A 23,410-nucleotide genomic window follows, 5' to 3' on the forward strand; every position below is an offset into this window, starting at 1 on the left:
TTTTCTCTGGTCGGGGGCAATACGACTCGCATCCGCACAACTACGCCCGTATTTTTGGTCGGAACGTGGCCCAATGTCGACAACTCTACATTACTCATCCCTGACAATCCATTTCGCCTGCCCTGTCGTGGCCGCTCCTACCTTCTGTTTTTTAATGGCATATCAGCAATGACCGAGATTCTGCCGCTCCTAGATCGTTTTGGGTCTTTTACGCTATGCTGGTTCCTTCACGGACCGATAGTTGGAGCCCCTTTGACCGATAGACCCAGTGCTATTGCCTCTTTCCCCACGAGAACCTTCTAGGTTGTTCCCAACTCAAGAACAAACCAATTGCTAAGCCCTTCTATTTTCATCTACGGGGATCCTGGACTGTGTACACTGACAGAAAGTTTTGGGTGTTCTCTCGCCTTCCAGCGGATTCCCTGAATAGACCTGCCCAGCAAGTCTATCATCGCGATTCTTCTACGTCAGTCACACGTTCGTCAATCGTCATCTTAACAGATATCTTAACGATAATTTTTGTCTGGAGATATTTTCTAATCTGATTTAAAAATTAACATATAGGTTAATTATGCGTAACGATTTCGTAACGACAGAGGGACTGGAAGACTACACTATAGCTCAAGCCATGGGCGAGCAATACGGAGGCTAAGCTCCTAAGTAAAATGCGGTGGAAAATAGAAGTGGAGACGAATGCGTGGGGATGTTACAAGATGTGCAGAGTGGTATACGAATAAAGTCCATCAAGGTGAGCAGACGATAAATCTAAGGAATGTGGGTGTCGTTAAAAAGCTCACAAAGCATATGAATAACAGTAAATCATGAATAAACAATCGTGAAAATGGGCGTCGCGCGGCGTTAAAAACAAGGATTGATGGTGAAAATTGGAAATGAACAAACGACCAAAGGAATAGGAACATAGCGGGCACGAAGGATGGGGAATGCTTGGATGTTGCAAAGAGTACCGAGGATGCAAGGACAGTCGAATCAACGGCCGTCGTCGAACAGGATTTCGAAGGTGTTGGGTTTGTTGGGAATGGGAACAAGGCCTTTGAAGACCCTGCGGCCCTTCAGCAAATCAATCCGCAAGAATCCCTTTCGTTCCTCGGCATGCGCAAACTCAGGTATATCCATACACCTTTGCTTGAACGCGGGGAAGCATTCTTTAATGACGTCCTCTCCTAGACTTTCGTACTCCTGGCGCGTCAACGGCTGAGAGAAGGTGTCGTAGATTGCTCGGAAGACGTCAATCACCCGGATATGGTACTTGAAATGCATGTCAATCTTCCAGTTGCTCAAAGTCCTGTTGACAAGACTGATTTTGTATACTGCAGCATCGTATGAGATCTCCATGGTCTCCTCTTCACGAGTCATAGGCGACATATATAGTCCCCTGTCTACTCTGGGAGCATACTTTGGAATGCGAGGGTTGAAACCGGCATCGAAGTAGATTCTGGGTGTAGCGGGTGTTCTCCACATTCGAATGGAATAGTCGACTAGCGGCCATTCCAATTGCGGGTGTGTTGGTGTACCCTTTCCAAACTTCTCGACCCGGTCCCAGACTAGCGCGTTTGTCAGATGATCGTCTGAAGATGTTGGCAAAATACAGTACTTACAGTCCTTCTTATCCTGCCTAGCCTGCTGCTCCACTCGCTCCCTGATGTATGCGGGAAGATAGTTCCTACTATTGAAGATCGCCGGTTCGGATGATTGACTCGCTCGCCGCCTGCGGTGATAATCATGCCCCACTGGTTACATTGTATATGGTGAGTACATGGTCTTGCCTTATAGTTGAAAAACTCACTTTCTGTCGGGGAAGGGGTTGTGCTATTACTTGACGGGAAAGCATTTGGGCCTTGTAGAGGAAATCACGAATTAACAAATGAAAATTTCAAGCTGAAAATCGCCGATGTAACTTACCATAGACTGCAGGATGGTCGACCACCACTGGTGGTGGCACTCGGGATGTTGATGAGCGTCGAGCTCTCTCCTCATCTGATTTAAGTTGAGTAAATCGTTCACTTTAGGAGAGTATACCGCTTACCTTGACGTTTCTCATGCTGCACTTCCAGCCAAGCTTTTGAAGGTGTGACTAAGTTAATATAGGTTGGAAATTTACGACCTAAATGTCGAACGGAAAAAGGGAAGCTCACTGCGGTACTTCAATCGATCTGTTGGCCTCATTAAAAATGTGCATATATGCGGTGCATACAAGGCAGTACGTACCGTCCTTGCGTCGAGAATACTCGTCTTCTGAATAGTACGATTTTCCAGTATCTGGGATGATGGACGATCAGCTCGGTGATAATAAAATGATAAATGGGCGCTAATCACCGTAGCTGCTCTCCTTCTTCATCGCAGACTTGATCGGGGCAGTGGTGGGCTTAATTGGGGGAGTGGTAGCTGTCGATTTTTTTAAAGCGGATTTCAGAGGTCCTAACGATCTTGATGGTAAGCCTAAAGAACAGCTTATCGCGTTATCAGCAACTCACCCTTTCCATTATTTTCCGGGAACGGTATTACTGGGGTTGCTGCACAGATCAGGTAAGTATCAGATCGTGAACTTGTAATCAGATAAGAAAACAGACTTGACACAGGAACGCCCTTCCAATTCTCAAAATCGACGGGCACCTTGCTCCTCTTCGATGATTCTGCCGAAGATCAACCACGTCGGTGACTTGTTGTTTATGGACTCGATCGAAGGGCTTACCATTCTTTAACGCCGGTGTTGATGAGTTTTTCTGGTTTTTTGGGTCAGGATAGGTCTTAAGCAAATCTATTCGGGCGATCGCTTTCAGAATTATGAACGATGACGACGAGAAACGCTTGACGTACCTCGATTGACGACGTCACCATTCCTCTTTGCAATCTCCTTCAGTCGCTTCTCCTCTGGATAGTCGACATCAGCGTTGACTAGATATGCTTAAATTAGCGGTGCGAAAAATAAATTTGATCTAGAGTACGCACGGAGCTGACGTGTATTGTGTGCGACGGCGGGGGTAGGAGGAAGGTTTCGAATCTGCGCCTCAAGATACTGGGCTGAAGGAACTGATATTGTATGAGTTTCAATTCGTGCGACAAGGGGGGGGCTTGAGGCCGCACCTGAGATCGGCTTCCGTGTAGGATCGATGACATCTCTGTCGCGATGGTCCAGTATGGGGAGGTAGGCTCCCTGGGAAGGGTGTGGTCGAATGGGCCGTGGTGCTTAGAGAGAGGTAAGATATAATCAACAATGTATGCGGACCACGATTCACCTTCGACATGTCCAGACGATGATACTCGCGCCCTGCTAGTGTCTACAGGTGTGCGCCGTGATCTCGAAACCGAGACGTCCGGTCGTCTGTCAGGTGAGAAATGTCGAAACAGAAGGTTGCTGATTGGCTTTTCTGTTGATTCTTGAAAATCGATGGGTGTATATCGTCCGTCGGGAAGAGAGACGCTGGTTAACTTGGGCGTCTTGGGCTCGTATCGGGACGACGCTATGGAAGTTTTGCTGTCGCGCTTGGATTTACCCCACTTGAACATTTTGTGAAGGAACGAGAAAAGAGAAAAGCAATTCGCCAGGATAAGGATGGATGTTAAAAAGGCCTCTGAGGGGACACGAGGTCGGAGGGATCTGACTGCTGTTATAGAGGGGTTCCAAGATGAGTGTCCAGCCTTCAGGGATAGAGGCGTCAAAAGATACCTGAATCTGAAAGGAAGCCAACAGTTAACGACGTCCTGGTCTTTAATGAGCAACCCTCGGGGGTCCGGTAGGAATGGCCCAACGGCCTTTATGTGCTTGCCAGAGTGCCGCACCTGCACGACACGAGGCGATGGTCGAGTGCTATCCAAAGATACCACTCGTTAGGGTCTACTTTTTGATAAAGGGCGTTCCCATCACATGACTAAACTAGACTTCTTGTATTTTCTGACTTGACAACTGACTTGACATTCTCCTCCAGAATACAACAAATACATGCTAAGCTCCTTTTCTAGATCCAGGAGGTATCTAGCAAGATGTCTACTTTGACTATGCTCGGTGGACTACTGTTTTACAGGGTGATTTTTGCTTAATGTCAAACCACTCTTGGCGGATGGGAAAAAATCAGACATCGGGCTTCTTAACTCCACGCTAAGTGCTCTTCCGTCACTGTCATTTCCTTTATGCGTCCCAGACGTCTCTAGCTGATGCGCACCCGATAGACATCCCATGAACTTCGTCCGAAGCATCCCAAAACGAACGTTTTCTGTTCGTCGATTTTCGCGTATTGCCATGGCTATCCTTGAGCGCCAAATGTCGCTCACTGGCAGTGGGCCCCGGCTGCATGTGCCCCTGTGCGTTGGACTCGGACCCTTCTTTCCATCCAAATCAAGACATACGATTCCACGAAGGAAGGCTTACTGAGCAGCTTACACGTGTGGCTTATCGTCGCGTTTTCTCTCAGATCCCTCTCAAATCGAGGTATATCTGTTTCAACATCATGTTGTGTAACTATGTACCTCTTTTCCTAATAAATATTTGTTGACCAACTTGGGCATGTAATTAAGTCACGGCTAATTTGTTTCTCGTTCATCTTATTCCTTTCAACCTAATGTCGGTGGTATGCTAATGAGGTGGCGCAGCTTGTGTTATGATCAGATTAGGACTTGAAATATCGAACGGCAGAGTTAAAACGCAGAAGGCAAGCCGCATGTCTTTCATGACTGATTAGCCTTTCAAGTATACGAAGGCAGGGATTGCGTTAAACTGGCTCCTGTTCACACATCAGCTACTGGGTTCCAGATATCACCCTAAACGTCTCTGAACTGTAATGATGACGAGAATGACTAAACATAGCGAAAAGCGAAAGGCGATACAACAATGCTGTTTACGCAATTTAAAAACGTGTTCTATATTAAGAGGAGACACATTTGTGTCCGATAGACCTCAGATAACGCGCACTAGTCGTAAAAGATCAAAACAACACTTGGGAATTGTGCTGATCCCATAGCATCGTGTATTTCATGAATGTTTGTTTTCCCTCCACTAAGCCTTACAAAGAAGATACAGGAATAACAACGTGGAGTGAACCAACCTCGGGTCCTTTTATCAAGCCGTTTTCCGGCGTTTTCCTTCCTGGACGCAGTAAATGAGCGCTATGATAAGAGGGAGACATTCACGATCGGAGTTCAAATAGGCCTCGAGGACTTCGTCACTCCCCACGGCTATATTATGACCATGTTCTCCAGGGCCGCTCTTGATCAACTGGCGGGGTGAGGAGCACCATCCGGGGATTGACCTAGAAATACAGCCAAATCACATCCATGTTAGCTGATGAGCGTACACGAGGCGTCCCTTTTGAGCGAGAAAAGTTCGACAGATTGTCCATGTTAAGCAACACATGATCGGCTAATTTAACTACACCAACGAGAACGCAGCGATCTCAATCGATCGACCTGCTGTCTCTTTCCCCTCGTCTATGGAGCTGCGTCTTCCAGAGTAGTAAGAATATATGTCTATACATATCATTTACATCTGTGTCTCTAGCGTGACGGCGTTGAACGGAGTGTACGTATTCCGCTGTGAGAAACCTCACCGCTACGTCCTCATCTATGCTTGGCCAAAGGAGTTACTTACGCTTCTACCCTTGCTGAAGTTTCTCGATGCTCAAATACTCCAATGAACAGACTCGGCCATTCGGACCGCCAATTGAAGTATGTATTAGCTATGAAGCGATTGAACTACCTTTCGACTTAGTGAAAGGGGTTTTATGAAAAGATGGCTGTCAAAACATATGAAGAAATTGAAGGGCAAGAAGGATTGAGTCAATTCTCTCAGCTTAATCGAGTGCTCGGCTGAAAGATTTAGGAGATCGACGTAGCTGGGCGAGGTCACAGGTTTGGTATTGAGAACCAGAACCCAAGGTGATCGAAGCTCCCAGAAATAACAGGCGCCACAGTCTGAATGCCGATGCCGGTTGAACTTAACCTTTGAGCGGAGACTGCTCTCTATACATGAAGAATGGGGAATGCGACGGAGTTATAAGTGCTGGCGCTGAGCTTCGGAATACATTTATTGCCACTTGGTCAAGTATACTCGGTTGTTAGTGAAGATTGGTTTCTTCTGCACCACAAGGCAAAGAAGAAATAATATACCCAAGGAGATTTGAGTATCTTATCTGCTCTCTATACGCATGAAGGTCCCATTTGCCAGTTTTTGTAAATACGTGATGTTTATGTACTGCATAAAATAGACCTGTCAGGAAACCTCAAAGGAAAATTCTTTCTGTAGAAGAAAAAATGGGAGCAATGTATGCGATCCAACTGTATCTACTCAGCGAAATAATCCGCTCATATTGTATTTCGTGGATTCTGCGTTGTATATGAGTTATGGACGGCTCAATGTCTCGTTATGGACCGAGAGTTGCCATATACGGCTGCTATGCCCCTATCTCCCTCGGCAAGATGCCGTACAATGATGGGATTGTTCAAGTCTGGCCGCATGTACTTTCTCTGCCCGTGCCTCTTCATGCATTTCCGATATCTTCTTTGATGCAACCGTACTGATGACACTAAGTTTGTACCGAGATGATGCACCGCCTCTCCTATGAATCATGAATGAATGATGCTCTAACAACGTACTCTCAGGCAATCCGAGGAGAACGAAGGGTCATACTCATCCCTTCTAGCCTTTTCTCGCGTAGACCCTTTTTCCTCAAAAATTATTTTTAGAGGCCGAGTATCTATACACGCAAATAGATACCAAGCAGAGAAATGTAACTTCTTACACTGCGCATAAGCATTAGAAATCGAACTGGCAAAAATAACCTACACGTTGGACCCCCGAAAACACGTCTTGACCCTTAACAGGCACTGTGAGTGATATCATGTCATCAACTGCGTTTCCATCTCCCACACAGTCTACATCCAATGCATTGTTCCAAGCAGATGGATTTTCTACATTAAAGTTCTTAAAGACAATACCTCTTGACGGACCGAAACTCTGGATAATCTTCCCATGTCTCTCAAAGCAATTTCGGAATGACTTTGAGTCTGCAAATTAAAGTTCTGAGCCTCATGACATAACTATCTCATACTCTCCCTGAAACGTAGCCGTTATCAGTATTGATCAGGTAGAGCAAAAGATTATCCACGCACAGAAAGCCTTAGAGAAGCATGCGAATCTTGTAGCTGCGCTGCCTTGTCGTAAGCCTGAGAGAACTCAGTACTGCAGACTTACTTACCACGAACCATGCCGCGTCCTCAACGATTTCAACAAGGTACTGGATGCTTCGCACATGTTAAGGGACGCTTAGGACCCTTCGCGTTATCTCTGACTCCGTGTGTAGATCTTCACAGTTTCATTCCGACTTTCCAGGATGTCTTCTGGAAGAATGCAATTTGCATGTTGTTGACTCCGAGTCGGAGGATGTTCACCGCTCACCTTAGATGCTATTGCAATCGGTTTTCTACACATGAAACGGTGCCCGAGGCTCCAAAATTAGTCTTGGTAAAGCCAGAGTTCAGATATAACCAAGGATAAGAGTAGACTGGAACCACATTTTGGCCGATATGGTCCACGACGCGTGTGGGCTAAACAAAGTTCAGTTCGGTGTCACGCTAGGGCCAATGTTGTCCATAGTCACAGAAGTGTCACTCCTATCCGTGTTTGGCAAGTCTAGCGGGCTTTGAAAAAAAGTTTCCTCCTCATCGTCCTCAACAACGACAAGGGTTATCAAAGATGACCGTCACTCATGTTCTCTTCGAGTCGGCCTCTGGATATGCCATATTCGAGTCCAAGTTTGGAGAGGAGATTGGCTCCAAGAGCAAGTCAGTCCAGGAGTCGTTCCAGGACCTGGCTAAATTCGGGAAAATGGTTTCGTTGGTGAGCTTTGTGCCGTTCAAGAGCGCTGCAGAAGCTTTGGAGAATGCAAATGATGTTTCTGAAGGTGCGAGGACTAGTTCATTTATATTACGTGAAGATTGTTGAAAGCTCTATAAACTAATAGGCATTTTGAACGACGTACTTAAAAATGTCCTTGAACTCAGCTTGTCCAAAGCGTCAAAAAAATCGAATGTCACACTGGCTGTGTCCGATCCCCTCCTTGGAAAAAGCATCAAGGATGCTTTGGGCTTCCAAATCGACGTTTCGGAGAACTCACAAACAGTCATTCGCGGTATCCGCCAACATGCCTCCAAACTACTCAAGGGTCTCCAGACCGATGACCTTAGAAAGGCGCAGCTCGGCTTGGGACACTCTTATTCACGGTCCAAGCTAAAGTTCAACGTCAACAGAGTGGATAACATGATTATTCAAGCTATTGCCCTCCTTGATCAGCTAGACAAGGATGTCAATCTGTTCTCGATGCGCATTAGAGAGTGGTATGGCTACCACTTCCCAGAGCTCATCCGTCTCGTCCCCGACAACCACCAATACGCTCGCGTCGCCAAATTCATCGGCGACAAGGACACCCTCACAGAAGACAAACTGCCCGACCTCGCGGAAATCCTTGACAACGACAGCACTCTCGCGCAAAACATCCTCGATGCCGCCCGTGGTTCTATGGGATCCGGCCTCTCCGAAATTGACATGCTCAACATTTCCTCCTTCGCCACACGCGTGGTGTCCATCTCCGATTATCGCAAATCATTGGTCAACTACCTCTCCGAAAAAATGAACACCGTCGCGCCTAGTCTTACTGCCCTTCTCGGCGAGCGTGTTGGTGCCCGCTTGATCAGCCATGCTGGAAGCTTGACGAACTTGAGCAAATACCCCGCCAGCACTGTCCAAATTCTTGGTGCCGAGAAGGCTCTTTTCCGTGCCTTGAAGACCAAGGGCAACACACCCAAAGTACGTCTTTCTATTTTCAGTCGCTTTTGTGGTTATCATTAACATTTCTCCTTCAGTATGGTCTTTTGTATCACTCCACCTTCATTGGCCGCGCTAGTCCCAAGCACAAAGGTCGCATTTCCCGCTTCCTTGCTAACAAGTGCTCGATAGCATCGCGCATTGACTGCTACTCCGGTATGTCTTTGAGCTCATCTACGATACAATCTCGTGTTGTTAACCAATATCTCAGAAAACCCCACATCTAAATTTGGCGAAGCCCTCCGCGCTCAAGTTGAAGAACGCTTAAACTTCTTCGACAACGGTACTCCACCGTCCAAGAATGCCGATGCTATTCGCAAGGTTTTGGACCAACTGGCCCTTGATGAAAATGACGACGATGATGGCATGGATATCGATGACGGGCCCGCCCTGACAACACTGGAGGCGGAACCCAAGAAGGAGAAGAAAAAGAAGAGGAAGAGCTCCGCGATGGACGTCGATGAAGAGGAAGAACCTTCAACGAAGAAGGTCAAACTTTCAAAGGAGGAGAAAAAGGCTCTGAAGAAGGCCAAGAAGGAGCAGGCCAAGGCTGAAGCCGCCGCCGATGACGAGGTGAGTAATTATATTTCAATTTCGTTCTGGAGGTATACACAACTGACTCCTTCACTAGCCGTCGAAAAAGGAGAAGAAGGAAAAGAAAGAGAAGAAAGAGAAGAAGGAGAAAAAGAAGAGCAAGGAGTGATTTAACCAACCCGTTCTCGCTTCTTTTCTCGCTCTTTTCCTGCCTATGTGTATATATTCTTCGCTTTCCTTATTTCATTTATTCTATCTCTTTTCTTTTCAAGGGTTTGTTTTGTTTGTGAAACGATTATTAACTAGACGCAACTGCTCGTCACGATCGATTTTTTCGATTCAACGTTTCTTGACCCGGATTCCTGAAACGATCGATTGCCATCTGGGACGCTATGCGACAGAGAAACATACAAGATATTATACGCATGATGTTACCACAGAGCATGGAACACGTACCATTACAAGCTATTCTTATCTTGGACAAACCGGATAGTTGCCCCACAGAAGCCTTTTGCACAACCTCCTGGTCTTCTTTTGCTCTTTTCTCCAGCAGGTTCTGATGTAATTTTCAAAGATTGGTCAGCCCTTTAATAATCTATGTGAACATGTGCTAACTATCAAGTTCTCTTCTTCCTTTTGAATGTATGACCATAGCTTTCGAATTTTGTCTTCTTTGGCAGCATAATCGAGTAAAAATTTCGAATACAATTCTTCTCTTGTAGCGCTTGCTTGTCAACTAATGTGCATATATGCGCAGTATTTGAACACTTACAGCTCATTCATGGCATCTTGAACTATCTTTGCTGTTTCGGCGGTCTATTTGGTATGTCTGCGTTATGAAATTGGGTGTTATGTATACAAGTTACTGACCTCTTTATTTAACTCTTTCTCAGCGCGGTCTAAAAAAGCTTTCTCCCTTCGGGCTCTTTTCTTTTCGAGGTCGGCTATTGATTGTTCAGTTGGTGTCAGGGACGGGATTAAAAGGGCAACGGTGAACCCGTATACTGCTTTTGAACAGCCTCTAACAATCTGAACGAGTTGCTTTCAAGAAATTGTTCAGCCTCATGGATACTGCAGCTTACGCCGATGTCCGTTGCTCCTCCGACTCCTGGGACAAAGCAAAATCAAAGTCCTCTTCTGCCTTATCATCCACCAGAATCTTCTTTGGGCGTCCACGACGGTTAGCCATATCAATGAATACAAATATAAATTCGGAGTGATGGGGTGAGAGTATGGGGCAACAAGGTGGAGTGAACGCGTTTGTTGATATATTTGGGTTTGTGTGGCTCCAGTCAGTGATGCTAATTCCTTTTGGGTCCAAACTTTGCATCTTTGGCATCTACCCCTTTGGCAAACTCTGATTCAACTGCGCTGTGGTATGTAAATTGTGCCAGTCGCATGAGTTCCGTTTAAACAATGCCTCCATCACACTGACGAAGCAACCCAAAGTCTACACACCGCGCATCAAAGCGCGCAGCACCCCAAGAATGCTGGATGCACCTATGAGTCCATGCACGTTCGTGTGCTACGAGGTTACAGAATTCTTTCCCACTTGGACCCTTCCTAACCCTTCCTAGTACATACCCAAGTATATTCAAAGACGTTCTCATGTCATGTTAGACAAGAATGTCCAACGCAATGCAGATTTCTGATGTTGAGCCTTCCATTCATTTTCAACCATATGATTCTAACATTTAGGCTCACCGTATAATGACTCAATATCGTCTTTCTAGAGTCTTTTGTGCCTTAAACTCCGGCGTTCATTTGCAGCCGACCTCTACGCTCGCTACTATCTTTACCATGGTCCGAATTTTTTTCACTTGGATGTCCTTCACATTGTTATGGTTTTGTGATACCATGTGAGGGTGCTTTGAAGGTCTCCTAACTACGTAAGTGGCGATATACGGAGTCCTTCTTATTCCGATGACGTACGATTCTACTTTTGTTATCTTCAGCTGTGCTCGTCGACTACAAGCACATTTGAGTTGGCCAAATGTGTCCCCCAGTCTCGGGCTCACTGATGGCATAATCTCACAGCGTCTGAAATGGAAGCCTTATCGCGCAGTATCAAATTCTTTTTTGTCAGAGCAACGCCCGACCTGTGTTTGTACGCATGCTTGTGTTCTACTGACATTCATTCCTTTCTTATCTTCCTATTTTTTCATCTAGCGCAAGCACTTAGTGCGACTGAAAATAACCCACCTAATTTTAGCAACGCTGTGCAAGCTATCTATCACTCGCACAATAATAGCATCCTTCTTCGGTGCCATGACGCTCGATATATCCACTTGTCGGTTTTCTACTTTGGCAGCAGATAAGTATCCTATAAAATGGGGCCAAAAATCATACATTGCTCTACCACAATTCTATAGTTCCAAACCTTCCAGTAGCTGCAACAAATCATGTCCCACGTCATCATCAAATCTATTCCCTTCACCACCCAGATCAAGCAGGGTGCAAGGCATATCCTCGCTCACGACAAGGCTCGAGCACAGAAGCTTGTACAAGGCTTGCACCCACACGGCCCTCTAGGACACAAGGCAACAGCCGCAGGGCGTCACCGCCACCACCACCATCACAAGCATCATCCTGTTCCTGAACCAACTCCTAACGATCCTCCTGAGCCCGCCCCCGCCCCTCCATCAGGGGACCCAGACGCCGCTAAGGATTCTATTGACGTTACTGATGCTGGTATACATTACCGCCTTCTGTTTCTGTTACCCGCATGTAAGCTCACTATCGTTGATAGGTGTTACCTACACCATGTCAGTTGGAGTCGGAAGCCCGGCTACCCAATATACTCTACTGATCGATACAGGTAAGAAACAATTGTTATTGTGTTACAACATGGTTAAATTTCTCACTTGTGCAGGAAGCTCCAACACGTACGTATTGTTTACATATATGCCTCGATGACACCCAAGTCTATGTTTTGATTATTGGATTAGGTGGGTTGGAGCCGGTAAAGCATACAAACAGACCTCCACAAGTAAGAGTACCCGTAACAGTGTGGTGAGTTGGATTTGACTAGTCAAACAATCAGGATTTCAAACTAACCACCGACTTAGAATGTAACCTACGGCTCGGGTTCCTTCTCCGGCACCGAATGTATGTAATGCGCCACAGTTGCCTTTCGTGATAATGGCCAAGACAATTTTTGACAATTTTGGCAGTCACCGATGAAGTAACTCTTGGTTCACTCGTGATAAAGAATCAGTCCATTGGCGTGGCATCGAAAGCTAATGGTTTCCAAGATGTAGACGGCATTTTGGGGTAAGGAAGTTACTTGATTTGAATTTAAACCATCATAAACTAATTTTCGTTGCAGTATCGGCCCCGTTGATTTGACCGAAGGTAACACATACACAGCTCAAGCATCGAATGACCTTAACAACGAAAATATGACACTTTTTAGGGACCGTTTCTAATACCCCCAATGTCCCTACGGTAACCCAGAATATGTTTACACAGAAACTCATTCCTACTGAATCCATCGGAATCTCTTACGAACCCACAACATCTGATGGCGCTTTGAACGGCGAACTTACGTTCGGCTCCGTAGACACTTCCAAGACTACCAGTGATGTTACTTTCGTGCCTATTACTAGCACATCTCCAGCAAGCAACTATTGGGGAATCGACCAGACAATCTCCTATGGACAAGATTCTTCGCCACTTTTGACTTCGTCGGGTATTGTCGACACTGGGACCACTTTGCTCCTCATTGCTACAGATGCTTTCAACGCATATCAGAAGGCCACTGGGGCTACTCTTGACCAGTAAGTAAAACGATATTCTGTTTAATGTGACACTCAATAATCTCATAACAACTACAGGACGACGGGTCTCTTGACAGTCACCGAGGAACAATTTTCGAACATGCAGAGCTTGTTTTTCAATATTGGAGGAGTATGTCCCTTGAATGATTTCGAATGCGCTCTGATATCTGATTATTCTTAGACAACCTTCGAGTTCACGCCCAATGCCCAAATCTGGCCTCGTTCCCAGAACAGCCAACTTGGAGGAGAAGAAGGAAAAATATACCTCATCACATCCGACCTCGGCAACAACAGCGGCACTGGACTAGATTTTATCAGTACGTCTTAAAGATACTTCGGGCACATGAATTTATTCCAATCCTGTTGTACTAGATGGATTTGCTTTCTTGCAGAGATTCTACAGTGTCTACGATACTACCAACGCCCAAGTTGGACTTGCTACTACTCCGTTTACTAATGCCGAAACTAATTAGATAAATGTAAGATATTGTATTCGAAATGCAGTTTTGCATAGGTAGCTTTCGCTGTTTGGGTTTCGAAATTTCTTGGTGATTGCCTTGGGTTCTGAATTTCGGACTAGCTTGTGTATTGCACCATTTAACGAACAGTGTAGTGTAATACATATTTTCGATAACGCTCTTATGATCAAGTCTCGCTGGGTTATTAAAAGCTTTAAGCAAAAATTAACAGTCTTTTGAGTTGTCCAATCATGATGATAGGATCTGCTTCCTAGCAATAACCGGGGATAGTCACACGTGTATTTCAAATCCGCGTTCAGCTCCTGTCACTGGCTTGTTCATTTCCCCTTGGTTCGCCTTGCACTTCATGCATTTCATCCTCTAATCTTTGCTCGCATCTCTATACAATGGATCAGCCACTTACCACCAAGCTATCACAGGAACTCATCGATGAAATAGTCGACCATATGTCTGATTCCAAACGCGACCTTGATGCGTGCTCCAAAAGCCACAGAGCCTTCCTTCATCGATGCCAAAAACACCTTTTTTCAGTGCTTTATTTCTCATCTGATCGAAACAGAATACTACCGGGGTTTGAAGGAAACTGTTACCAAAATAGTCCTCGAAAGGATAGAACGACCAGACTTTTGGAGATCTTTCAACAGTCACCCCACATCGCTCGATATGTCTACGGTCTGCATCTCGATATATCTTCGTCTGATAACGATTGGGTGGCAGAAGATTCGGATTTCAATCTTATAATGCAAATCATCACACAGTCCGGGAGCAAGATTAGCTACCTCAAGTTGCGAGGGTATGAATTTCCAGAAAAGCTGTCTAACGCACGAAGCCTTGAAAGGAACTTCTTGGTACCATTTATCTCGGAAACCCTTACTACTTTGGATGTGTCGCGTATCTTGGACTTGCCTATGAGCTTAATAGCCAATTCAGCAAACCTGAAGCATTTGCACCTACATTATACCGCACCTGAGTTGTATCATGACGGCGTCGATGAGGACCTCCTCAAGGCTTTCCCAAACATACAGACACTTGAAATTCGGCCACCCGATGCTATGATCGGCTTGTTGCTTGGCCATGACGGCTTTCCAGAAACGCGGTCTGCAACCGTTTATGCAGTGATGACCTTCTGCGGCGTCGATTCTCCTGCTGTAGCGGACATCACATCGTTAAAGTCATTCCGAACATTCAACACCCCCTATTATCTGACTTTGGCTCAAGCCATCATCGATAAAGCAAAGGTGTCTTTGGAAGAATTTTACCTGTGCGGAGAATCTGACGAAGGTCAGGGAATGGCCTGCAATTTACTTGTTTCTTGGATAAATACTAAAAATAATCATGAATAGAATTTTGCCAGCTCGTCAACTCGATCAACCTTTGCGAGCTGTCTAGACTTCAGCGACTGTATATGGATATCGTTCTGCCCATCGATGTCGACGCCATTCGTGATCTATCCTCAGTCTTGTTGACGGTCCCAGATAACAATTCACTCCAGCACATCAGTCTACAGGTATTCAATGGGCAATATAATCGTAGAAGCGTCCCGGAATCCATAAATTCTCCAAGCTGGAGTTTACTTGACAGTCAGGTGGCTATAATTGCCCAGGAAAGGCCATTTACATTTCATCTCCACATATGCCACCAACCAGCGGAATTCAGTGATTCCGAGTCTGATTCGGACGGCTTTGAAAGATGCACAGTAACTAGAACTCCTTCGTCGCGGAATGATGAACCAGAGAGCATCATCCGCCTTCGAGCATGTCGCAGTGAAAGGGAGCACGAAGCTCTTCTTCACAAAATGTGCAAGTCTGTTTACCGGACACTTCTTTTGGAGAACATGCCCAAAATAATGCAGTCTCCAAATATCACTGTAGTCTCAACGTATAGTATACGCACGCCTTACCACTATTGGGCCCCCAGAGAGAGGCATGTAAAGAATATACTTTAATTTCTTATCCTGCTTGCATCACGAACCTTCAAGAAGAATATCCAAAGCATCAGGATGCGAACTGAACCGGGTCGGTTGCGCGAGTCACGAGGATCGACGCGAGCTCCCGTTCCCCTTTCTGACTCCTTCCACTTTGTTCTGCTCCTCATTGGCAGCAATACATTCAAAGGGTATCATACAGAAAGTATCCTATCGACAAAAATCGCCCACTCCATCACCGTGATGCCCAATCTCAGTGCGTCCTCTTTGACCTCTCTATCGCGCGTGCTCGGCGTCAAGCGCGCCACTGCCCGCATGTGCTCGACCCGGCGGATCCCCAGGCTCCTCAAAATAGGAGCAGTATGCAGCAAAGACGGTTCGCAGCTTTCGAGAATGGATTCAAACTCGACTGTGCCCTCCGACTTGATGCTACTGATTGTGGATCCCGACTCGGTAGGGTGGAACGGGCACTGAGGGAGCTCCTTCTCTTTGTAGCGGTCTCGATGCGGCCGCGTGTTGGAGCGGGTGCTTTGGTTCATCGTCATATTCCCATTCGCTTTTGGTGTTGATGATCCTGGCATGCCGCGGTCAGCGAAAGCTCTTCCATTTTGTTGTATACCTCTCGCAGGCTGTTGCGATGTCTTTAGGTCCTTTTCACTTGCGCTAGGAGAAATCGTGCCTTCTCTCGACACCGACAAAGGGGACGTGACCTCGGAACGGTAACGTCGGGAATGTGATTTCCCCTCTTCTTGTTTTCGAATCTGTATGGTGTATAAGCTGCTGCTATCGACAAACTATCGCGGCTGATGTAATTACCTTGGTGGTTCCATTTCTTCGATTCGACGGAGTCATTGAAATCTCCTGAACGTCTTCCGCTCTCCATTCCACTTGCGGGCTAGCTTCACTGGCAAATTCACCCTCCACCGGATATTCATCAGCACTGATGTAATAAATGCTCATCTTATCATCTTCATCTTTCGGTTTGGGCACCTTGGGGGTATCAGGTTCCCGACGCCACGTTGATATCTCGACTGTTCTGTCGGGGTTATTCTCGATGATGCGTCTATTGACAATCTCGTACGTCTGGCCTGCCTTGGGACCGCGATCGCGAGGTTCTCGAGCTAGTCGGCCCTTGTTCTTGAATAAATCTCGTACTCCCCCTCCCATGGTTTGACGAGTATTGGCGGATATGTTACGGCTTGCCTCGCCATTTCCCTGTTTGCTGCGATGACTCGAGTAGTACCCCACGGAACGGTGTATTTCCGATCCCGACTTTCCTTTCATCCACTCTCTGATTTCCCGCGCCTTGGCTGCGACCTTACTCTCTCTCAACTCATCCACCGGTTCGAAATCCGCTCTTTCTTTGCCTTTCCATCTCTTATTTTCACTGGTATTTCCGGGATCATCGTTTTCTAATAACCTACTCCGGAAACTATTTCTGAAAGCTTTGACTGGATCGAATCTGGGCTTGGGCGTCGTCTGCCGAATAGTGGACGAGTCGTTGTGTTCAGTCAGCGGCATAGTGGTTCGAATCGCAAGCTTAGGGCGTTTGTCATCGGCACCTGAAGCCATCTGAGTATGTGAGCTCGTCAATGTAGCACCCACAAATGTGGTGTCGTTGTTGGTTGGAAGGGGAGAGGTGGGAAGGCCTTGTCTGCGAGCGGCGGTCTTCCCGATGCCATTTTTGTTGGGGGCGAGAAAGAACGAGCTTGAACCTGAAGCTTAAGGGAATGATGGGTTGGGATATGGGAAAAAGGCGAGGCAAATAAACGTGGATGAGGTTAGCCGAGGTACAAGGTACGAGCAAAACTTAGATGGAGTGCGCGCGCGAAGATTCTCACCAGCATGTGTCTCCCCTTGTGTATGGCTTATAGTGAAGCTTGAACCTCTGCGGTGCATCGTGTTGGTGATCGCAGCGGAAGGAAAGCGAACTGTGGGCTTTGAAACCGTGTCAGGGTTGCGTTGGCGATAATTTTTAGTGGTTAGATGGTGGAAGGCGAAAGGGAAAGTGGAGACGCAGCTGGGCATGTGTTGAGGCCCGAGGGGTATATAGGGCGTTCGATTGCAATGAGGTATAGAAGTGGCAATCAGTTCCGCCACAAAACACGAGGCTTCATCGTGTTAATTTGATACACGTGCCCACCAATCGGTCATAATGAGCATGTTGAGGCGCCGGTGGACACGGTGATCCTGATGACCCTGTTTAGGACCGTGTAACTGATGCTCCTAGCTGTGGCAAGTTTTGTTTTTTTCTCCAGCAGAGGTCATTCATATGTGGAAGGGTAGAACATAACCGGGCTTGGCGTTTGGTTGCCACCTCAACAAGGACTGCTGGTGCTTATTTGGGTTTGTAGGTGGCTTCGGCTTGATCGGAATTTAACTCAGGCGTTACGTTTCTTTTGCACAAAGCAAAAAAAAGCACAGAAAAGGACCTGGAAACCAACTCATCTTATTCTGGGAGGTCATCTCGTCTAATACTGAGAGAAAGGTGCGCGGACTGACTAGCGTAACACCAAGATGAGGTTAGGACCTTCATCACCGTAGGTTAGCATCCCTTTTTGGTTGCTGACTGTTTTATTTTCTTGCTCACATTCTTTGAATAGAAATAAGGGCAACATCTTATTAACCCATTTGTAATTCAACCACTAGAAAAAATTTGATAATAAAATAAACAACAGTCCATCTGTTCAAGGAGGAATGAGTTTTTTGTATATAAAATTTGAGGTGGTCCTGTAAGCTATACATGATATCTTACTGCCAAACAGCTGACTATTTGGCGTCGGAAGATTTTCGGACGGAAAAAAATGTGTTGAGAACAAGCTACCTTGATACCGTGCAGACTGAACAACATGGACTGTGTTGTCCGCCGGACTGTCCACCAGACAGTCCGGGAAACATAAACGAGATGTTTCGGCCAGCTCAGGTGGGACTTTCATGAGTATGAAAGAGGTACTGTTGCGGGAACAGTAGGGTTGTTGGGAGTCGGTTCATCTGGGTGGTGGAGGGATAGCTTTGATGATAACCGTGTGAGACATCGAATCCTGACCAAAATGTCGCTTTAAGATAGGCGGCATTCCGGCATCACTCATTTACGAGGTGCGGCACTTCGGCATGCATCAAAGGTGATCTAAAAATAGTCAGCGGAAGAATCACTCTTCTGCGTTCATTTGGTTTAAATTAGTCCGTAAACGCCTAAATGATCGAGTGGTCGTATTAAAAATCACAGTTAGCCTCCTCCTTCTCATTTCCCCATATTAGAGCGCCTGGTGCATTCTTGGAAAGAGCATCTTGTTGTGCTATTTTTTAATTTCCTGTCTTTCTACTGCTTTCCCCTCCTCTCCTCGATTTCATTATCGCTGGATCAGAGATCGTTGCAAGTTATCTATACTCATCCAGTTCTCCTAATCAAACACTCCGAAAATCGTCCATGCATCTGCATACCCTAACCAGCCGCGACGAATTCGCGCCTTCCGGCGCAGAGTTGTACGACTCGGAGAAAAACTGCTCCAATAGCTTTTCATGGTTCAGACTCTGCCCAATTGACTTTGCTTTGTGGGGTGCGTGACCACGATACGAAACCTGCCATGGAAAATTTTCAGAAAGCTAATCAGATTCTCTTGTACTCTAGCTTTGATCACCCTGCTTATCTGTCTTGTATTCTGGAGAATATACGCGCGAAGTAGGAGGGTGTCAGAAACGCCGTTGACGGGACAAATGCCTACGCGATCGAGACATAAAGGGTACAAACGCCTGACACTTCCATACCCTTCCAGAAATCAGTTCCCATCAGACCCTTCACCCGCCTACGACGACGACTATGGCTATGAATACAAGAGTAAATTCGACCTTGAAAATAGTAAGTCGACTATCAACCTTCCTCTTCTTAAAGGTTAGTGATGTCAATTTTTTTTCGTCACGGGCAGCCCACACACCTATGGACCCATACCACGTCGTCAACAGTCTCGACAACTCTCTGATATCCAAGGATGCCAATTTTATGGGCGCCTCTATCCCCGTGGCCGCTAAAGAGCAGAAAAAGTCTGGAAAATTTGGCCTCGGTCTAGGAATCACAATGGCTGAACGCAAATCGCCTATTCCTGAACATGCCGAGCACCTCGCTGAGGATAATGAAAGTCATTCGTGTGCGTTATATACGAGTTTTGATTTTTCTTTCTGCGCGCTAATGATTTTGTTTGGATTTAGTAACGCCTCCTCCACCACCTGCCTACCTCCGCAACCCGCGTTGGGACATGTAGCTCCCATCCACCCCAAACCCCATCTAAAACACAGTCGTTCTTGAACTCACATGTTGCACGTTGCCCAATTTTTATTCCTATATATACTTTCCTTCAGCTCTCAACGATATATGCAAAGTTTTGTCAAGATGCACCACGGCCAATTGCATGTCCACACTGCCAATTTATCGAGCTTTACATGAGGATAACCGCCTCATAACATCGATAGATTACAAATTATCCTATATACTCATACAACTAATATGCACTTCCTGCCCAAATATAAATCAGCATCCATCCATGAACCAGTCAAAGACAGAAGGGTATCAATAGGTGTAACAACGAAACGAAAGAAAGAAAGAAAAAATAAAAAGCTAGATAGATAGAGAAGCAATAAATTAGATCAAAAGGCGCACTTCCAACTCATCGCCCACTCTCGAACATCCGTCTCCTCTCGCCTACGCTAAGCCTCGGTTCTTCCTCATCCTGAGGTTGCTCCACTTTCACTGTCGGTACAGGTGTAGACGTGGTATTATCCTGAACAAGCGTTGTCGTTGTCGAAGTGCTGATAGAACCAGGTCGAGGCGGAACAGGGGGCGCCCCCGCAGGGGGCGTGAAGAATCCCTCTGCAATGACTCCATGGGCTTCCACTGCTGCACCTGACCCCTTCCTCGTCGTTCCCCGTCCAACCGAGATAGAGCCCTTGCGCAGAGTCCCAGTACCCAAGGCACCCTCTCCGATCTCGCCAACGCTCACGACAGACCTCGCCTTGCTATTATGTCCTCCGCGAACGGTCCCTGACCAGCCAGCAGAAGGCGAAGATGACGAAGGTCCATCACCACTCGCATTCCCGTTAAATAGCGACTGCGTAGCGATGACCCTGCTCCCACCACCGCCGTTTGACTGCCGACTTCTCTTCCTCCTGGACGCGCCGTTCTGAGAATTAGGAGGCACGTATGTCGTCGATTGGTGTGTCCATGGCCCGCGACCAACAGGCTGTTGCTGTGACGCAGCGTTGTTCTCATCGTCATAGCTATAATCGTCCTCGTCCGCATCACCAAGAACGTACATCGGCTCGCGCGGGCTTCCCGATCCTTCGCTGTTGCCCTCGTATATCTGAGAGGTGCGTAATGTACGCCATGGAGCGACTGCCTCGCTTCGGTCAATGACCTCGTCAAAGATCTCATAGTAGCGTCGTATGCATAGGTCGATAACGGCGCCGAGTGTGCACTTCCCATCAGCCAGGTCTGGGCTTGGATCGGCATTCATGAGTTGGACGTTGACACTGCTGGTAGATCCCCCGCGTCCTGGGGTGGGAACGTTGCACATCAACACGTCACGCATGGGGTTGGAGCTCTTGACGAGGTTGGGTGTTATCACGATAGCGAGATTGGAGGATCCCATTTTGTTGTATTCGCTCCTCAGAGAAACGTCGTGAAGAATGTCTATATGTAATTGTCAGAGGTGAAACAACGCAGAGAAAATATGAAGAAACCTACGCATCACTTGTGAAAACAGGATATATGCGCATGGAACTAGCTCTGGTAACACCGACTCCCGGACATATCTCACAGCGGCCATTTCTGCAGCGTCGTATTCGGATGATCCGGAGGGCAGAGGACACCGTCTGACTACCCCATAGGTACTTTCAGGGAATATCGGCTCAGGAAGATCCCTAAGATATTTCTTCAACAAAACCGCGGCGAGATGCGGGTCAGCGAATGCCTCTAAAGAAACGACATTTCCACGATCATAAGCGTCCTGCGCCGCTCGAAGAAGTGAAGAAGATGGCGAACGCCGAAACAGGCCTTCCTCTTGCATGCCTATTATTATGAACACAGGAAGGTTACGTTATGTCATTTGGAGATAACATTAATTAACAGTAAGCGTACCTGATTGACGCAAATAATGGATTGCGTCTTTGACGACTCTAGGTATACCACCCTTTTCACCATCATAACCCATGAGATCTTCAAGGGGTACCCCAAAGACATTTGATCGACTTGGTACAGGCATCGTTATTTTACGTTCATATTTGAGGTTCTCTCTGAAGAAGTGTCAAGTGTGTGTAAGATAGAGTACTCTATAAAGGTGGAGTGATCTATGACGTACTGGTATACAGCTGGTGGGATATCGATTTGGGTGAGAGGTACATGGCGAGCGAGCTCAGAAAGTGTAGAGGTATATATCAGTTTTCTGAAGAACTTGGGACTAAAATCATCATCAGGATTTCGATTCACGAGTCAACAAGAAGACCAAACTTCATACCTGATAATTGCCCCCGCAAGGGAGAATAGCACTATAAAGAAAACTGTGAATACAAAATTAGTAGACAGTACTAAAGACATGTACTTTTGGAGAAGAAAGATGAGTGCACGATGTACTAAGAAGAGGAGGTAAATAATCATGGATGGCAAAATAAGCGCATAATCAAAGTACCAGTTGCTTAAGGTTCTTCCTGTACTTTCGGCTCAAACTGCGATACGCTTTCCAAACCCAGTTCCAACTTGGGGCATGCTTTGACCCGGCGGCAAAGAATACGACTGTGTAATCAGCTTCCACTTGATTTCATGGATGATCGATGGTGATTGAGAGCAGGAAAGTAGAAAAGAAGAACAGTTCAGTCAGACTTATATCACGAACAATTGAACAAATCTTACCGTATAAGTCTAGATAGGACAATATGCGCCTAAAGAGGTGAATACAATTAGAGGTTAGAGTGGGCCTTATCAAGCGAGGCTGAATGCGTACGAAAGGAGTAGGTCGTATGACACAACTTGTGGATCTGGCAAAGCTGAGGCGTTGAGGACAACCCTATAAGATATCCTCAGGTTCAGCACTGTGCTCGTCGTTTGTTGATTTGGAATAGACTGCTCCTACATTGGTCTTGTCCTGGCAAAAATGTCTCAGCACCGTGAATCCCACCGATATCGCTTAAAAGGGACTGGACGCACTCGAAATCGACCCCTGCTTGGAATATCATCTTCGCCAACACTTCCTGGACCATTCTCTTTTCCTCATCACCGTGAGAGTATCCTTCACGATACGTCGGTGTACCCCCCTGAGACTTCTTCATCCAGTTCGGAGTGACGTTGTTAATGAACATCTTCCGTTTCGTGTTTGGACTTGTGGGTGAACGCAAGTAGTCAAAAGCATCTCCATTCTTCGACTGATTAAAACCGGGAGACGATGGGGAAGATGGAGCAAGCGAAAGTGCCGCGAGACGTTGTTTCAGATTGAAGGAAGCAGGAGGCATTATCGAGTGTTAGTATAGCCTACAGGAGGCGTCGGAGTCGTCTGGCAGTTTTGTGGTTATTGTTGCGGGACAGCTTATTCGCAAGCCCACCGTCGTATGTTGGCTTTGCTGGCCGTCTGAGCGTGTGGTTTTCCAAGGTCGTAAATATCTTTCAATTCTGTGTGTCGCCGGGTATCCACATGGCTTGGGGCTTTTGCGGTGGATTTACAGATCACGTGTAGTAGTTCAAGAAATGAAAGTCGTGAACTCGACAGTCCGATTCTTGTTTCCGTACCACATCAGCGATGCAACCAATAATCTACGTTGTGAGGAGAGAGAACAAGGGGTTGCCATACGCAACAGCTCACCTACGGTCTTATTGCATAACGTGCAG

The 23,410-nt window shown here is 46.5% G+C and overlaps 10 protein-coding genes across 10 annotated transcripts; 6 read left to right on the forward strand and 4 right to left on the reverse strand.

Annotated features, from left to right (window-relative positions):
- Window positions 1–987: 987 nt before the first annotated feature.
- JR316_0007296 (uncharacterized protein) lies at window positions 988–4,309 on the reverse strand (the record flags this gene model as incomplete). The annotated part of the gene is made up of 16 exons (XM_047893039.1): window positions 988–1,562; window positions 1,617–1,748; window positions 1,805–1,855; window positions 1,921–1,995; window positions 2,045–2,092; window positions 2,227–2,277; window positions 2,335–2,436; window positions 2,493–2,531; window positions 2,589–2,651; window positions 2,711–2,776; window positions 2,836–2,913; window positions 2,968–3,048; window positions 3,103–3,204; window positions 3,255–3,623; window positions 3,686–3,720; window positions 4,179–4,309. 16 exons carry the CDS (start codon window positions 4,307–4,309, stop codon window positions 988–990), a joined length of 1,998 nt encoding a protein of 665 aa, XP_047748321.1.
- A 3,393-nt stretch (window positions 4,310–7,702) lies between these two features.
- Window positions 7,703–9,533, forward strand: JR316_0007297 (snoRNP complex protein nop56; the record flags this gene model as incomplete). The annotated part of the gene is made up of 5 exons (XM_047893040.1): window positions 7,703–7,910; window positions 7,971–8,812; window positions 8,869–8,986; window positions 9,042–9,403; window positions 9,462–9,533. The coding sequence occupies 5 exons, from the start codon at window positions 7,703–7,705 to the stop codon at window positions 9,531–9,533; spliced, it is 1,602 nt and encodes a 533-aa protein (XP_047748322.1).
- Window positions 9,534–9,683: 150 nt separating this feature from the next.
- JR316_0007298 (uncharacterized protein) lies at window positions 9,684–10,553 on the reverse strand (the record flags this gene model as incomplete). The annotated part of the gene is made up of 7 exons (XM_047893041.1): window positions 9,684–9,754; window positions 9,821–9,920; window positions 9,980–10,079; window positions 10,137–10,180; window positions 10,235–10,308; window positions 10,362–10,393; window positions 10,447–10,553. The coding sequence occupies 7 exons, from the start codon at window positions 10,551–10,553 to the stop codon at window positions 9,684–9,686; spliced, it is 528 nt and encodes a 175-aa protein (XP_047748323.1).
- A 43-nt stretch (window positions 10,554–10,596) lies between these two features.
- Window positions 10,597–10,941, forward strand: JR316_0007299 (uncharacterized protein; the record flags this gene model as incomplete). The annotated part of the gene is made up of 3 exons (XM_047893042.1): window positions 10,597–10,609; window positions 10,657–10,740; window positions 10,814–10,941. The coding sequence occupies 3 exons, from the start codon at window positions 10,597–10,599 to the stop codon at window positions 10,939–10,941; spliced, it is 225 nt and encodes a 74-aa protein (XP_047748324.1).
- A 49-nt stretch (window positions 10,942–10,990) lies between these two features.
- Window positions 10,991–11,682, forward strand: JR316_0007300 (uncharacterized protein; the record flags this gene model as incomplete). The annotated part of the gene is made up of 5 exons (XM_047893043.1): window positions 10,991–11,017; window positions 11,098–11,167; window positions 11,229–11,253; window positions 11,320–11,471; window positions 11,534–11,682. 5 exons carry the CDS (start codon window positions 10,991–10,993, stop codon window positions 11,680–11,682), a joined length of 423 nt encoding a protein of 140 aa, XP_047748325.1.
- Window positions 11,683–11,766: 84 nt separating this feature from the next.
- On the forward strand, window positions 11,767–13,616 carry JR316_0007301 (Polyporopepsin; the record flags this gene model as incomplete). The annotated part of the gene is made up of 11 exons (XM_047893044.1): window positions 11,767–12,055; window positions 12,114–12,182; window positions 12,237–12,249; window positions 12,313–12,376; window positions 12,433–12,472; window positions 12,538–12,637; window positions 12,693–12,718; window positions 12,780–13,143; window positions 13,201–13,273; window positions 13,325–13,460; window positions 13,516–13,616. 11 exons carry the CDS (start codon window positions 11,767–11,769, stop codon window positions 13,614–13,616), a joined length of 1,275 nt encoding a protein of 424 aa, XP_047748326.1.
- Window positions 13,617–14,362: 746 nt separating this feature from the next.
- On the forward strand, window positions 14,363–15,567 carry JR316_0007302 (uncharacterized protein; the record flags this gene model as incomplete). Its single annotated transcript, XM_047893045.1, has 2 exons — window positions 14,363–14,903; window positions 14,966–15,567. 2 exons carry the CDS (start codon window positions 14,363–14,365, stop codon window positions 15,565–15,567), a joined length of 1,143 nt encoding a protein of 380 aa, XP_047748327.1.
- Window positions 15,568–15,740: 173 nt separating this feature from the next.
- On the reverse strand, window positions 15,741–17,574 carry JR316_0007303 (uncharacterized protein; the record flags this gene model as incomplete). The annotated part of the gene is made up of 3 exons (XM_047893046.1): window positions 15,741–16,307; window positions 16,363–17,261; window positions 17,388–17,574. 3 exons carry the CDS (start codon window positions 17,572–17,574, stop codon window positions 15,741–15,743), a joined length of 1,653 nt encoding a protein of 550 aa, XP_047748328.1.
- Window positions 17,575–19,260: 1,686 nt separating this feature from the next.
- Window positions 19,261–19,802, forward strand: JR316_0007304 (uncharacterized protein; the record flags this gene model as incomplete). Its single annotated transcript, XM_047893047.1, has 3 exons — window positions 19,261–19,402; window positions 19,470–19,688; window positions 19,750–19,802. The coding sequence occupies 3 exons, from the start codon at window positions 19,261–19,263 to the stop codon at window positions 19,800–19,802; spliced, it is 414 nt and encodes a 137-aa protein (XP_047748329.1).
- Window positions 19,803–20,204: 402 nt separating this feature from the next.
- On the reverse strand, window positions 20,205–23,037 carry JR316_0007305 (Rho GTPase-activating protein 8; the record flags this gene model as incomplete). Its single annotated transcript, XM_047893048.1, has 10 exons — window positions 20,205–21,226; window positions 21,281–21,604; window positions 21,674–21,828; window positions 21,894–21,992; window positions 22,050–22,080; window positions 22,134–22,164; window positions 22,221–22,342; window positions 22,442–22,470; window positions 22,533–22,595; window positions 22,736–23,037. 10 exons carry the CDS (start codon window positions 23,035–23,037, stop codon window positions 20,205–20,207), a joined length of 2,178 nt encoding a protein of 725 aa, XP_047748330.1.
- Between the last annotated feature and the right edge of the window lie 373 nt (window positions 23,038–23,410).

Source organism: Psilocybe cubensis, chromosome 6 (assembly GCF_017499595.1).
Source record: "Psilocybe cubensis strain MGC-MH-2018 chromosome 6, whole genome shotgun sequence".
NCBI lineage: Eukaryota > Fungi > Basidiomycota > Agaricomycetes > Agaricales > Agrocybaceae > Psilocybe > Psilocybe cubensis.